Source organism: Nilaparvata lugens, chromosome 1, assembly GCF_014356525.2.
Source record: "Nilaparvata lugens isolate BPH chromosome 1, ASM1435652v1, whole genome shotgun sequence".
In the NCBI taxonomy this organism is placed as follows: Eukaryota; Metazoa; Arthropoda; class Insecta; order Hemiptera; family Delphacidae; genus Nilaparvata; species Nilaparvata lugens.
Window position 1 is genome coordinate 92237591 of NC_052504.1, and position 14425 is coordinate 92252015.

At 37.9% G+C, this 14425-nt stretch overlaps 1 protein-coding gene across 1 annotated transcript in view; it reads right to left on the reverse strand.

The window, feature by feature from the left end:
- The window catches only part of LOC111043345 (mucin-19), a 320347-nt gene that overhangs the window by 50505 nt on the left and 255417 nt on the right, over positions 1-14425 (reverse strand). Inside the window, exons 5-7 of the mRNA XM_039419355.1 lie at positions 13756-13992; positions 7624-9831; positions 793-2529 (exon numbers count right to left, since the gene is read on the reverse strand). Of these exons, the coding sequence (XP_039275289.1) occupies positions 793-2529; positions 7624-9831; positions 13756-13977 (4167 nt within the window). The 5' untranslated portion in view covers positions 13978-13992. The remainder of the gene's footprint in view (positions 1-792; positions 2530-7623; positions 9832-13755; positions 13993-14425) is intronic.

The following is a 14425-nucleotide window of genomic DNA, read 5'->3' on the forward strand; positions in this document are numbered from 1 at the left end:
GAACGGCACAGTATTAGAGACTACCAGCGTCACAAATCTTCACGAAAAATAACTACTAGGACTATTGGCTTGAGTAAACATTGACATTTGGAACATAAAAGCCCTATAACATGGGATATCTTCTTATGCTATTTTTTTATAAGACATTACTCAAGACTCAAACCTTAAGGCTGTTCGATACACTTTTATTTATTATTTAAATTGGATAATGTTTTTCAATATTATTGTTAAGATCCATTATAAGAGTGAGAAAAAATGGCAACTGAAATTTTTAAGTGGTCTAATAAGCGAGTTATGGGTTGTTGAAGTGCTAACTTTCCAGATTCCGTTTCCTTTCCAGATCATAAACGGTTTCGACTATATTATTAGAACTTCTCTTAAAAATTAAAAAAATGTATCTTTCCATACTAAAAAATTTTATTCCCCATATCATTTTTTGTAAATTCGATAACTTGTTTATTTTGGCATTAATCGCGAAAAAAGCATATTAAAACAAAGCCAATGATATACTGAATGTATTAAAAAATTCCAATGGAGAATTCGAAACCGTTTATGATCTGGAAAGAAAACGGAGTTAGCACTTCAACAAACCATAACTCGCTTATTAGACCACTTAAAAATTGCCAGTTGCCACTTTTTCTCACTCTTATAATGATCTTAACAATTGTATTGAAAAAGATTATCCAATTTAAATAAAAATAAAAAGGTGTACCGAACTGCCTTAACAATGCTTTGAATTCATTGTAGTCAGAGTTTAATGACTGTTAGTTACAGTATCAATGATTAGATTACCTGCTTCAATTCCGCCTTGGTTCGTATGCGAGCGGCGAGGAACGCAGCCAGTCCGTCCATTTCGGTGGCGGTCGGACTATCAGCGCCGGGGGCAGCCGAGACTGGGGGCGGAACTGCCTCCGCTGACCGCTGCATCCTTGCCGCCTCATCAGCATCCAGCTGCACCGAGTCGACAGCCTTTGGCAGATGGAACTTGTATCCCGGGTAGGGAGGCGGCGTGGCGGTACTGCTACGCTCCACGGCGATCGCACCGAACGGAGGGAGATTGTGGCGGGCGGTGGGGGGCGGCACCCTAGGCGGAGGCGGCGCTCCAGGCATTGCCGCCCCTGGCGGTCGCATCATCGGTTCCAACGGATGGTACGATTTCCCCCTATGCTGCAGAACCTGCTGCTGGTAATGTTGTTGCTCCTGTTGCTGTTGCATTTGCAGGTTCCTGGCCTCCTTTATCTCCAAGCTGTTCCTCAGGATGCTCAACACCTGTTTGTTGGCACCACTCTTCCCTCTGCCTCCATCATGCACCTTTGTTGAGTACAAAGGATACGTATTTCCCCCACTACCTTCGGACACCACACTACGTGCTTGTGGTTGCGTGTACATGGGGTGTTGCTTCATATGGTTTGCAGCCACAACACTGGGGCTAGATGATACCGGAGCAACAATCTGGGTTTGACTACTGCTGGTGGTACTACTTTGGTAACGGGCCTGCTGTTGAGCATACATGCTGGCATAGTTCTGCTGTTGAACCGAACCATTACTACTACTATTACTGCTGCCATCTTTCCCCCCATTCATCTGCTGTTGCTGTTGTTCACTCATCAGTTTAGAACTAGCGTACGATTTGAACCTCTGGTCGATCTGCTCGTCAAACTTCTGCTTCCACTGGTCGCTGACCGGTTGAAACTTGGGCACCTTCGCTTGTCTAGGGCTGTTCAGATCGGTGGATGACGGTCGCTTGTAACCGGTGTCAGAAGCTGGTTGACCGGACTGACTCAAATAGTCCATCCTGGACTGATGTTGGAACTGTTTTACATCCAACAGATAGGCGGCATCAGCACTCAAGCCCGCATACATGTTGGCTCCGTTTCGGTTGGCGGGTGTCTTTGTGCTCTGAGTGGCCGCAGTCGGGTAGTAGGGGGTTGGCTGTTTGTGGTAGTCATACATATTGGACGGCAGTGCTTTCTTGAGGTTGGCAGCAGTTATGGCGTTCTGATAGGGATACTGGCCTGTTGTGATCGGTTGCGTTACACTACTACTTTTCCGCGACCGTTTCTTCGGTTCGGGAGTGTATGCAGCGGCAGGATTGCCACCTTGGTAGTTGTTCTGGTGGGGGGCGCTAAAGTTGGGCAGAAAGTCAACCTTGGGCGCCCCAGTGGTATCTCCCTGTTGTTCCTGGTTGCCATAGCCACCATAGGCTCCCGGCACGCGTCCAGTGGACGCCTTGGGCGGTGTTTTTGACGCCCTACTGTGCTGCAGCATTTCGTGATGATGGAATCCAGACATGTTGTGATAGTTCTCCGACTCGTCTTTAGCTGTTGATGAGTCGGCCGACTGTCGGACGGTTTTCACAGACAAGTCAAGCGGCGACTCGCGTTTCATGAGTCCTGTGACTCGACTCTGACTGTGACTAGTCATTGTTTGCTGTTGGCTGCTGTTGTTGGCTGTTGTGGTGACGGGAGTCGCCGGTTGCTGCGGTTGTTGTGATGAGCGCACTGGGTTGCCCGGCGATGAATAGTAGCCCTGCAATCAAACACAAAAATATTGTCAATTAATTCAATACGATATTACATTATACAATATTTTCTAATGAAATACGGCTACCTACTTGTATTATTAATTCATTATTAAATTTCACTGCATTGACAACCAGCAATCATCAGTTCAAGTTCCAGAGCGATAAGCTAATAAATAGGATACCAGACGATTTCATTAGGGATAAAATTACAAGTAATAAATTAAATGAAATAAGATCCTGGGTAAAAGAGAATTACTTTTTTAAAATCGAAAACTAAATTATTATAATTATGACTTGTTTTTAACACGCTCAGTTTAAACTTGGTTTCTTTGATTACCTAAAAGAAATTTTTTTTTATTATTATTATTGTAATTTCTATATTACCTATTTCTATTATTGGACTTGTTGATTTTTGATTCAAGAATTGATTTTGTGTGTTTATTTATACATATTTTTGGTTTTTGGTTTACTATCTTTTAGTTTGTATTTTAGAATATTATCACGGCTAATGTACCAATAATTTGAAGAATATTTTCGAACTCGTGGCTGGAGCTCAAGGCTTCTTTTTCCAGCCACACCAATGTTTATTAGTTGATAAGTGTTATTTTGTAAATTTCTAGTGAATTGGTAAATAAATAAAAAATAATAAATATAAAAATAATTCTACAGAGTCATATGATGGGAACCCTTCAATAAATTGGAGACTGTAGTGGATATAATACTGTAACTCACTAACTCATAGACTCATACTGTAACTGTAATACAAGCACAACTAGTTTCGGCTTTCAAGCCATTTTCAAAATTTTTCCAAAATCTTTTTCATAAGTAATTTATATACAAACGTTTTGAAGGAAGGGTACTATAAAGAGTGAGTCATATGTGTGGGACCCTTCAATAAATTGGGGACTGTAGTGAATATAATACTGTAACTCATAGGATAAGTTGTTGATCAAATACTCTACCTTTAAAAGTACAACTGAATTTCAACCCCATGTAAGTGGGTGACTTAGATACTATGATACTTTTATCCAAAATGGAGGCTGATTGAAGTTTTAGTTTTTAAAGAAATAATTGATAAAGTTCAATCAGCCGCCATTTTGTATAAAAGTATCATAGAACATTTTTATTGATGTCATCTTTCTCGTTTTGAAAAGGCCTTCAAAATTATTTATCAGACAATGGGTGTTTACATTTTAAATATTCGAGTTACAACCCCTAAGTCACCCCCTTATGAGGGGTTAAATTCAGTTGTACGTCAAAAGGTAGAGTATTTGACCAATAACTTATCCTGAAAGTTACAGTATTATATCTACAACAGTCTCCAACTTATTGAAGGGTTCCCATCATATGGCTCAACCTGTATAGTACCCTTCCTTCAAAACGTTTGTACATAAATACTTATGAAAAAGATTTTGGAAAAATTTTTGAAAATGGCTTGAAAACCGAAAGTAGTTGTTCTTTATATAAGTGTTTCATACAGAAACGTATTTAAAAAGGGTACTATATAATCATTTCCATACATTATACAAATACCTCACTATTATAGTGATGTCCACGTTATAATGGCAATGTATAAAGATATGAGAACAGCGCTGCTAGTTTTCTGCCTTGCCACTGCTTTCTATTGATAGAGGATAGCTGATTCCAATAATAAATTATTGATGTAAAATCAAATGTTCATTCTTGTTTAAAATAACCAATAATATTTTTTTCGCCAAGAATGAATTTGCATAATTGAGACGAATTACTTTGTTAATTAATTATATTTATACATTGTTAATAAACGATCTGGCAACATTGCTGAGCTAGAAAAGGATAGCACTATCTGCTTTCTTGAATGATAGCAACATCAATGTTAGTTAAATACTACCATTATAAAGTGGCCTCACTAAACAGTATTAACTGTAAGTCTGAACAGAGTAATTACAAAATATATTATTGTCACACAATCAATTTATTTTTGAGCAAGTCAACTGTTTTAGATTACTGTTGATAATCTAAGGGACCTTAGATTAGAAAGTGATAATATTCAACTCGCATTCAAGCTTTTATTTTAACGTGTCTTGTTATCGTGTTAATACTATATTTCCATATGGTAAATGTTATTCAAATATTTAATTTCGTTTAATATCTCTTCTGTGATGATTCCATTTTCTAATCATTGGTATATCCATAATATTATGATCAACATTTCTATTCAAAGAGAAGAATTCAAACCCATATTTCGTTTAATCAATCGTTGAAGGTTGAAGCATGAATTTTATAATTTGACATTGGTCTAGACTTTACTTATACTTGTACATTGTATAGAAAACATAGATAATACTCTATTTTACGGGATATAGAACCATAAAAAACATGAAATTATATTCCTTATGCAATTTCCTATTCAACTTTTACTTTGTTTTCCTTCATAAGAATTCAAAGCTTTCTGTTTTCTATCTATTTAATGAGTAGGAACACACCTCATATTTTCATTCAATTATAACTTAGATGTATTCTTCAAGTTTATAAGGTTTTTTTGTTCAAAAAAATAAAATCTTTCATGTGAAAATTCGCTAATCAATAAAACAATATTATATAAAATAACAGAATGCCTTCTTCTGCATTATTTCAGATGTTTCTTTTCTACCAATTTATTTTTTCTAGGATTCCTTTGATCTGTCTTGTCCCTGGGTATCGATTCAGCACCAACTTCGTTTATACTGTACTCCCTCATTTTATTTATTGTCATTTATGACAGTCAGCTGAGCTTTAGTGATTACGAGTTTGAGTTTCTTGAATAATTCCAAATTTTCTTAAATAACTCAATATTATTCGTTAACAGTGGTAATTGAGTGGAATATTTCTAATTAATTTATCAATTTAAGCCAATAAAAATAATAAGGTAGTCCTTTTGCTATTTTTCTTCCAAATTTGTAGGCAATGAAAAGTCCAAGATAAGGTTGGAATTTCACTTGTACAATTTTAGTCCAGAATAAACATGAAACTATAAATTTAGACGACTTGAATTAATTAATTAGAAATATTCCACTCAATTACCATTTGTAACGATATAATATTGAGCTATTTAAGAAAATTTGGAACCATGGAAGAAACACAAACTTCTAAAAACTAAACTCGGTTTAGTTTATTCTACAGAGGGTTCAAAAAATGTATAGTTTTTTTGACAGTGAATATTTTGAAAGTCAAATAAATATTCACATGCTTGTACCATTCCATCTACTTCGAGATACATTTTGTAGATGACACGTTCAGTTCTTTCCGTACATACTATCTTCTTCTTCTTTATATTATCAATTTTCAAAGAAGTCAATCCAAATCTCTGCCTTCTACCAATCTATTTTGTTTTCTTGGGATTATGCTGGTCTCTCTTAACGACTAACCACTAACTTCGTTTATGCTGTACCATAGAGAAACAAAAGCATTAGTAGATATCCCATGTTATAGGGCGTTTATGTCGTACTATTACTGTTATCTCAAGACGATAGATGTAGTAATTCCTTTTCCTGTGAAGCTGTAGTCTCTCATATTGTGCCGTTCATACACTCTCACCCCAACAAAACAGTGAAAATCTACAATAATCGGATTGAGTTGACAGTAAAGTTGCGACATAAACGCCCTATACCATGAAATATCCTCTTACGCTATTGTTTCTCTATGGCTGTAATCCCTCATTCTACAGAGGGTTCATAAAAATGTATACACTCTTTGAAAGTGAATATTTTGAATAGTGAAATGAATATCCACATGCTTGTACCATTTCACCTAATCTGATACATAACTAATCTACATACTTCTGAAACAAAGCAGTAGAAGGCATTGTGATATTTTATATAATATTGATTTGTGAACTTTGAAATGGGAGATTACAGTGTTATGAGATCATTTTGGTAATATAATACTTGTTTGGTGCGAAAATAGGCTTGGTAAGGAATGATTTGAATTCCAATCAAAGAGAAGTTCAGTTCCTTCCTTAAATACTATCAATTCTCAAAAAAGTGAATCCGAAATAATCTGCTTAAAATGTATGTATATGTAATGTATACAGGGATACTTATTTTTATTAAAAATTTTAAAACTGAAAAATCTCAAATAAATCAGATGATGGGTAGGGGCAGCTGCCAAAAAAAATTACTTAAAGATGATATTTGTGTATTTAAAAAAAAAATATTAGTTAAGCTGCGTTTACACCAAAGTTATTAACAAATTTTTAATAACCATGGCTCACTTTAGATAATCTATCTATAGTAGGCTGTGTAATAACTCAATCTTTATACATTCTATTGGATTGAGCATAACTTATCATACACATGATGAACATAAATGTGTTTGTCAAGTACCGTTCAATCTAATAGAATCTACTAGTAGTTCTGTGAACAGTAGACCTCGCGCTCTGTAAGTTACATTGACCTGTTGTTATGTTTACTCAAAAATTAATAAATAATTTATCAATTTGAAATGTCTTGGGAAAATCCTAAATAAATATAGAGCTTTCTGTCCTATATCGTACCGTGACGTGTCGTCCCGGAATGTCAGTGTTAACGCTGTTATCAGGTCTGGCTGCAACTGTCTACAACGTTGATGGAAAGATACATTTTCAAGATGTTCGATGTTTTTGAACGGGTAGTATTATAGTCAACTGTCTACTAACGTTGATAGAAAGATGTCATTTTCAAGATGTTCGATGTTTTTGAACGGGTAGTATTATAGATCACTAGACAGGTGATTTATGATGAATAATTCTATAGTCTGATTTTTACTCTAATATTGGCGTATGAAGGAGGCTCCTTTTTCCTTTCATATTATCCTTGAAATGCAAAATTTCCAAAAACCTTGTATATACCGTCGACTTGAATCTTAGACCTCTTTTCGCTCGGTCAATAAGGATTAAATTATTGACATTTTGTTAATAACTTTGGTGTAAACGCAGCTTCAAAAGTTTATTTGGAATTTATTTTTAAAACCTGAAGATGATGTGAAACATCAAAACTTGTTTTAATTTGTGTTAATAATCTGTTATTTTATATTAAATACAGTTCAAAAAAAAGGGTACTATGATATTATTTTATAAATAAAAACCGAAATAATCTGTTCACCTGATGCTGCTGTGTCATCTGCTGTTGTGGTGACGTCATATAGTGTCTCCCCGCTCCCGCCTTAGCCATCTGCTGACTCCTGTAATGCTGACTCGACATTTCCTGCTGCCTCTGCTGCTGCTGCTGATACAAATAATGCTGCTGTATCTGCTGCTGATGTTGCATGGCTGCATGTTGCTGATTGTACTGCTGTTGCTGAGGAGGAGTTTGGTACCTCGCGGCGGTGGGATACGACGAGGAGGATGATGTAGAGTGTGGAGGATAGACCGACTGTTGCTGACTCGCAGAGTAACTGGTGGACGAATGACCAGAATGCGCCGAAACTGGCAACGGACTGCTACTAGCACTTGTGGCAACCGTTGCACGAGGCATTGGGTAAGTAGCAGGAGAACTGGCAGAGGAGTAAGTTGAGGAATGTGTGGTAGCAGCTGGGTACGGAGATTTGGATAAATGTGCAGCTGTAGGTACAGCAGAACTCGTGGTAACAGCTGTTGAAACTGTTGCACTACTCATAGAATAGCTGACGGCGCTAGGTGTGGACGATATTGAGTAACTAGTAGAGCTCGGCATGGTTGTAATCGAGTAACTGGGGGTGCTAGGTTTAGCTGAATTCGAGTAACTCGTAGAACTCGGCATAGGTGAAATCGAGTAATTTGGATTACTACTAGGTTTAGCAGAATTCGAGTAACTCGTAGAACTCGGCATAGGTGAAATCGAGTAATTTGGGTTGCTGGGTGTAGAATTCGAGTAACTGGCAGTGCTAGGATTAGCAGAATTCGAGTAATGGGCAGCACCAGACGTTGACATCGAGAAATTGAGAGTGTTGCTAGATTTAGCAGAGTTCGAGTAATTGGCAGCACCAGGCATTGACGAAATCGAGTAATTCGGATTGCTAGGTGTAGATTTCGAGTAACTGGCAGTGCTGGGAGTAACAGGATTCGAGTAATTGGCAGCAGCACCCGGCGTTGAAATCGAGTAATTCGGATTACTAGGTGTACACTTCGAGTAACTAGCAGTGCTTGGAGTAGCAGAATTCGAGTAATTGGTAGCACCAGGTGTTGATGAAATCGAGTAATTCGGATTGCTAGGTGTAGACTTCGAGTAACTAGCTGTGCTTGGAGTTACAGAATTCGAGTAATTGGCAGCACCAGGCGTTGATGAAATCGAGTAATTCGGATTGCTAGGTGTAGACTTCGAGTAGCTACCAGTGATTGGAGTAGCAGAATTCGAGTAATTTGTAGCACCAGGCGTTGATGAAATCGAGTAATTCGGATTGCTAGGTGTAGACTTCGAGTAGCTAGCAGTGCTTGGAGTAGCAGAATTCGAGTAATTGGTAGCACCAGGTGTTGATGAAATCGAGTAATTCGGATTGCTAGGTGTAGACTTCGAGTAGCTACCAGTGATTGGAGTAGCAGAATTCGAGTAATTTGCAGCACCAGGCGTTGAAATCGAGTAATTCGGGTTGCTTTGTGTAGAATTCGAGTAGCTACCAGTGCTGGGAGTAGCAGAATTCGAGTAATTTGCAGCACCAGGCGTTGAAATCGAGTAATTCGGGTTGCTTTGTGTAGAATTCGAGTAGCTACCAGTGCTGGGAGTAGCAGAATTCGAGTAATTTGCAGCACCAGGCGTTGATGAAATCGAGTAATTCGGATTACTAGGTGTAGTATTCGAGTAACTAGCCGTACTAGGATTAGCGGAGAAACTGGCAGGACTTGGCGTAGCAGAATTCGAGTAACTGGCAGAACCAGGCATTGTTGAATTCGAGCAATTGGCAGAACCAGGCGTGGCAGAATTCGAGTAACTGGCCGAACCAGGCATTGCAGAATTCGAACAATTCGCAGAACCACCTGTGCTAGGATACTTTGACACCTGCGTGGTTGAATACTGAGGATTGGCACTGTAGAGGTAGTCGGTACTGGTGCGGAAGTTATGATGCAGCTGCGACTTTGGCTGAGACTTGTGCGGAGTGATTTGGCTGATGGAAGGCAGGCGAGCTAGCGCCGTGGCGCGACTGGTGGCGTAGGACGCTGACGTCAGAGCTGCAATCGGAGGCAGATTGTGCCGCTGGTTGGTGGGGGTGGGGGCAGTGGAGGCGGCGCCATTGTAGAGGGGCGGTGTCCGGTGTGTGGCCGCCTTGGAGCCACCGGTCGCCGGGTAGTGCGACTGCTGCGGCTGAGGTTGTATTTGGTGGTGATGCTGCTGCTGCATCTAAAATATGAAAAATACGTTGAATTAATTTGGGAGAAAAATCAATTTTGAATTGCAGTACACTGTACTCTATATATCAGAGAAAACTCATATTTCAAGTTATTTCTTGTTATTATAAACTTGAGGTTGTTTTATTCTATGTCTATATGTTATAAAAAATCAATTGATTTACCAAAATGAATACCAGAGTCAATATCGATACATATACAATCTCCATGCTTATTTTCTCAGCTATTCCAGTCTACGGAGAATAGTCTGAACAAAATAAGTTGAGACTTAAGCGGCCACTCATCAAAATACTGTAGTAGCATTGTCAACACTGATGTTGTAATTATTTCAAGAAACATGCGGCACAGAATTAATAATAGCATATATTATAAGAGTTTTCTCTGCATGCGGTCACTAGAGGAAGTCTTCTTAGAGATCAAGAATGAATCCAAGATAGTAGGCCTTGAAGTAAACGAACAAAAAACTAAATATATGAAAATGAACACCAGAGGAATTGGAGATCCAGGAATCACCAAAATAGGAGAAAGCACGTTTGAAAAGGTTACAAGCTTCACATATTTAGGAACGGAAATTGACTGTAGAAATAAAATATTTTGGAAATTAAACGCAGGATAATGCTTGGCAACCGTGCGTACTTTGCAAATAGCAAACTGCTCAAGTCATAACTCCTCACTAGAAACTCGAAAATGAAGATCTACAGAACGCTCATAAGACCAGTTGTTACATATGGATGTGAAGCATGGACGATCCTGCAAGAAGACTGCAAAACGTTACTGGTGTTTGAGAGAAAGCTGGTTAGGAGGATCTACGGTCCAGTACATGAAAATGGTGCATGGAGAATAAGAAAGAATGCCTAAATAGAAGCCATCCTGCAAGGTAGAAATATTCTCCGGTTCGTCAAGGCAAGAAGAATAGGGTGGCTTGGACATGTTGAAAGAATGGCCGATGAACGAATGCAAAAAGGAATGTTATATAAGAAATTGGAAGCTGTAAGAAAAAGAGGGAGGCCGAGGGTTCGATGGATGCAGGATATGGAGAGAGACTTGAGAGCGATGGGAGTGAGAGGTTGGAGGCGAAAGGCAGCAGACAGAGACGCTTGGAGGCAGATTGTGGAGGAGGCCAAAGCCCACATCGGACTGTAGCGCCAGGATAGGTAAGTAAGTAAGCATTGTCAACACAATCTGACAATGCTACTACAGTATTAGACTATAGTTAATTAGACAGTTAATTAGTTAATTAGTAATTAGTACAGTTAATTAGACTTATATTTCTTATAACATGCTCAAAGAACATGCATAACTGTTGTTTTTTATTTATTTCATGAAGTTTTATGTAACTAGTTCTTTAGATATTATAGTAGGCCTATATTTCATTGACTAAATATTAACTCTGGTTCTATTTAGTTGGATTTGATTGGAATAGATTTTAATTGGTACCTACTGACGGCAACTTCTTCACATTCCCAATTGAACCACAGATTTGCATGACGAATATAGTCTCCAATATTTTGTAGTGTTGAAAAATGTTAAAAGAGGAATTCAAATTTGTTGATATGATTGAAAATAAGTTATCTTTTGAATATGTTTTCTCTTCAAAAGTGAAAGTGGTTTCTGAATATCATATTGAGGGATAATTTAAAGATACTACATTGAGCCGGCCGGTAGAGTGGGAATATCCACATTAGGAAACTCATGGAAATTTTTCTTCACTGTACCGGTCACTGACTCTCATCCTATTTCTATTTTGCTGAGGATGATCCCCACATGAGCCTTGGACTTGTGTGTGAAACTGATATTTATATACATATTAGATTAAACAAACATATACAATATTCAGAAAAAAGACATAAATAAAATACTTCTTCTTCTTTGACTTTCCCCAGTGTGTCTTTACAGCGTTGGGGTGGTCTCAGTCTATTTATTCCATGATTCCCTATCCATCGCCATTATCTTCATCTCTGGAACAGTCTTTCCTCTTCTTCGTTCTATCTCCTCAATTCGATCCTCATACAAATACCTTGGACGTCCCACTGTTGTCCCCCCTTGGACTCTCACATTAACATTCTGTTTTGTTTAGGAAATAAAATACTAAAATATTAATTGTTAATTCTGGTTAGTAATGATTAATCATAATCCCAGCTCTTGCTTCTGGGTATTGACTGGGTATTGCTTCTGGTAGTGAGGAGAAGTTGTATTCCTTTTTTATAATTACTTACTTAATATGAAGTATAGTTACTTACTCATATTTTATTACTTACATAGTTACTTACTCATTTTTTATTTGAAAATTGTTAAGTGAACATTTTTACATGTGTTCACGAACTGCATGCCTTTTTTTCCTACTCATTTTTCTATTTCTATCTTGCTTTTGTAGTAATCTATATTAATTTTTACTGTGCTCATCTATAATTTTAGTTTTACATTAATACTCATAGTTAATTCATGTACAGTGGAACAGTGCTATTTTGTTTCGTACCACTATGGGTCATGTTAGACTCAGTGGAAATTGTCATATTGTATAAATAAATCCCAAATACATTATGTTCACCAATAAAAAATATATACATCCTTCAAGATTATCAATATTTTAGAATAGTTCAAGAGTTTGTATTTATAATTTATTATTTGGTTTTTCTATCAATCTATCGACATCCCAAATCATAATTATATATAGCGTTATTTTTTATTTTTATACTTATAATATTATACTGTTACTCAAGGGACTCCCCACCAACAAAAGCCATACACATTTACTTTCATCATTTTTGATTTGAAAATTGTTATGTGAACATGACCCAACTTTGAACATTATTTCATTGGAGGAAATTTAGGATCAGAACAATTTTTGGGCTAACACCTCTTTTTCCATTCCGATATTCCAATTATTTATTCAATGAATATTGTACATCTATTTTATTATTTCAAAATATATCTATCAAGTTCACCAAGAATATCTTCATAGCTTTATGTAAAGCTTATTAGCTATTCACCAACACTTCATAGCTATTCACTTGATGATAAATTTCCAAAATTGCGATAAAAATTATTTTATTTGTTCTTGTTAATCATATTTCTACATGGTCTACAAACAATAGTACGGTGTTGGAAGAGGGCAGAGCTATCTGCTTTTCCTAATGACAGACAAGGCCGACAATTTGACAATAATGACAGACAATTTAATTTAATGTGAGTTTTTGTCTATTTAAAATAATACCCAAGTACAGGAGACCACTAAATTATCTGATCTAATTGTAAATTCGATTTGATTCCAATATAACTTATCTTTTTTATTTATTATTGTCTATTGTATTTGTTGTACCTTTGCAATGTATTGTATGTTTCTTCAATGTGAATTGTGATATGGCTATTATGTAAATTCTACATTCAACTGGCCCAATAAAAACTTGAAACTTGAAGGATACAAGACCAATAATCAGATGTAGAACTCATCCTCAATCTTACTAATAATAAGAGTGAGAAGACTATTTTAATTATTAGAAGACTATTGGGGCCGGTTTCCGAGCTCGGGATTTAGTCAAGTCCTAGACTTTAAACAGCTGGAGTCAGAAAATCGGTTTTCCAAAACGGGGCGTAGTCGCAGTCATTGTCATAGTCACGTTTGAATTAAATTTCGAAAAACGAGAAAATTGAACACAAAATAAAATAAAGAGAAAATAGTGTAAAGTTTCAGCTATTTCGAATTATTTAGGAATGTTTAATTTCGTCGAGGAAAAACGTTTCCAATTATAGAAATGAGAAAATAAAAACTACGACTACTGTTATAAAAGCTGCGACTACGCCTCGTTTTGGAATGCCAATTTTCTGACTCCAGCTGTTTAAAGTCTAGGACTAGTCTAGGATCCCCAGCTCGGAAACCGGCCTTTAGTCTTCTTTCAATATTGATTTCGATACAAACCTGTGCTGCAGCCGTTTCGCTGTTTCCGGCGGTGGTTGCCTTGGGCGGCCAATAGGAGAGGGGCGGCGACGTGACCGGCTGCTCCGTCGGGGGCGGTGCTTGTGCCTGAGGCGGAGGCGGCTGAGGCGGAGGCGGCGGCTGGGCCGGAGGCGGACTGTTGGCCGGCAGGCCCTGGAAGTACTGTCTGGTGCTCTCCAACACATTGTTGAAACTCACATCCATTGCACGTTATCACCTCTGCAAAACACAAAAATATCACTTTAAAAGTTGCAAAGGGAAACTGAATTAAAGGTGATACACAATCAAGAACAATTAAATTACAGTAAAGGGTCACAAAACATAATCACACAAAGAAAGCAATTGCAGAGATGAAATTTTACTATAGTGAGGTACACGTTAAGCTGCGTACACATATTCGCGCTTCCAACCCGCACCAAGCACGCTCCTCCCTCGAACAGCCCTCGTACCGCCCTCGTACCACCATCGAACCACAGTCGCTCCGCCCCCGCACCCATCATGAGCGTTACGGAAGATGTTAGATCTTCTCGCATTCCCCGGTCGAACCACTGTTGCTCGCCGGTCGATCATCAATCGCTCTGCTGGAGTGACGTTCGGTTGCGGAGCAGAGCGACAGTCTGTACGCACCTTAAAAGTGCATACCTCTCTGCTC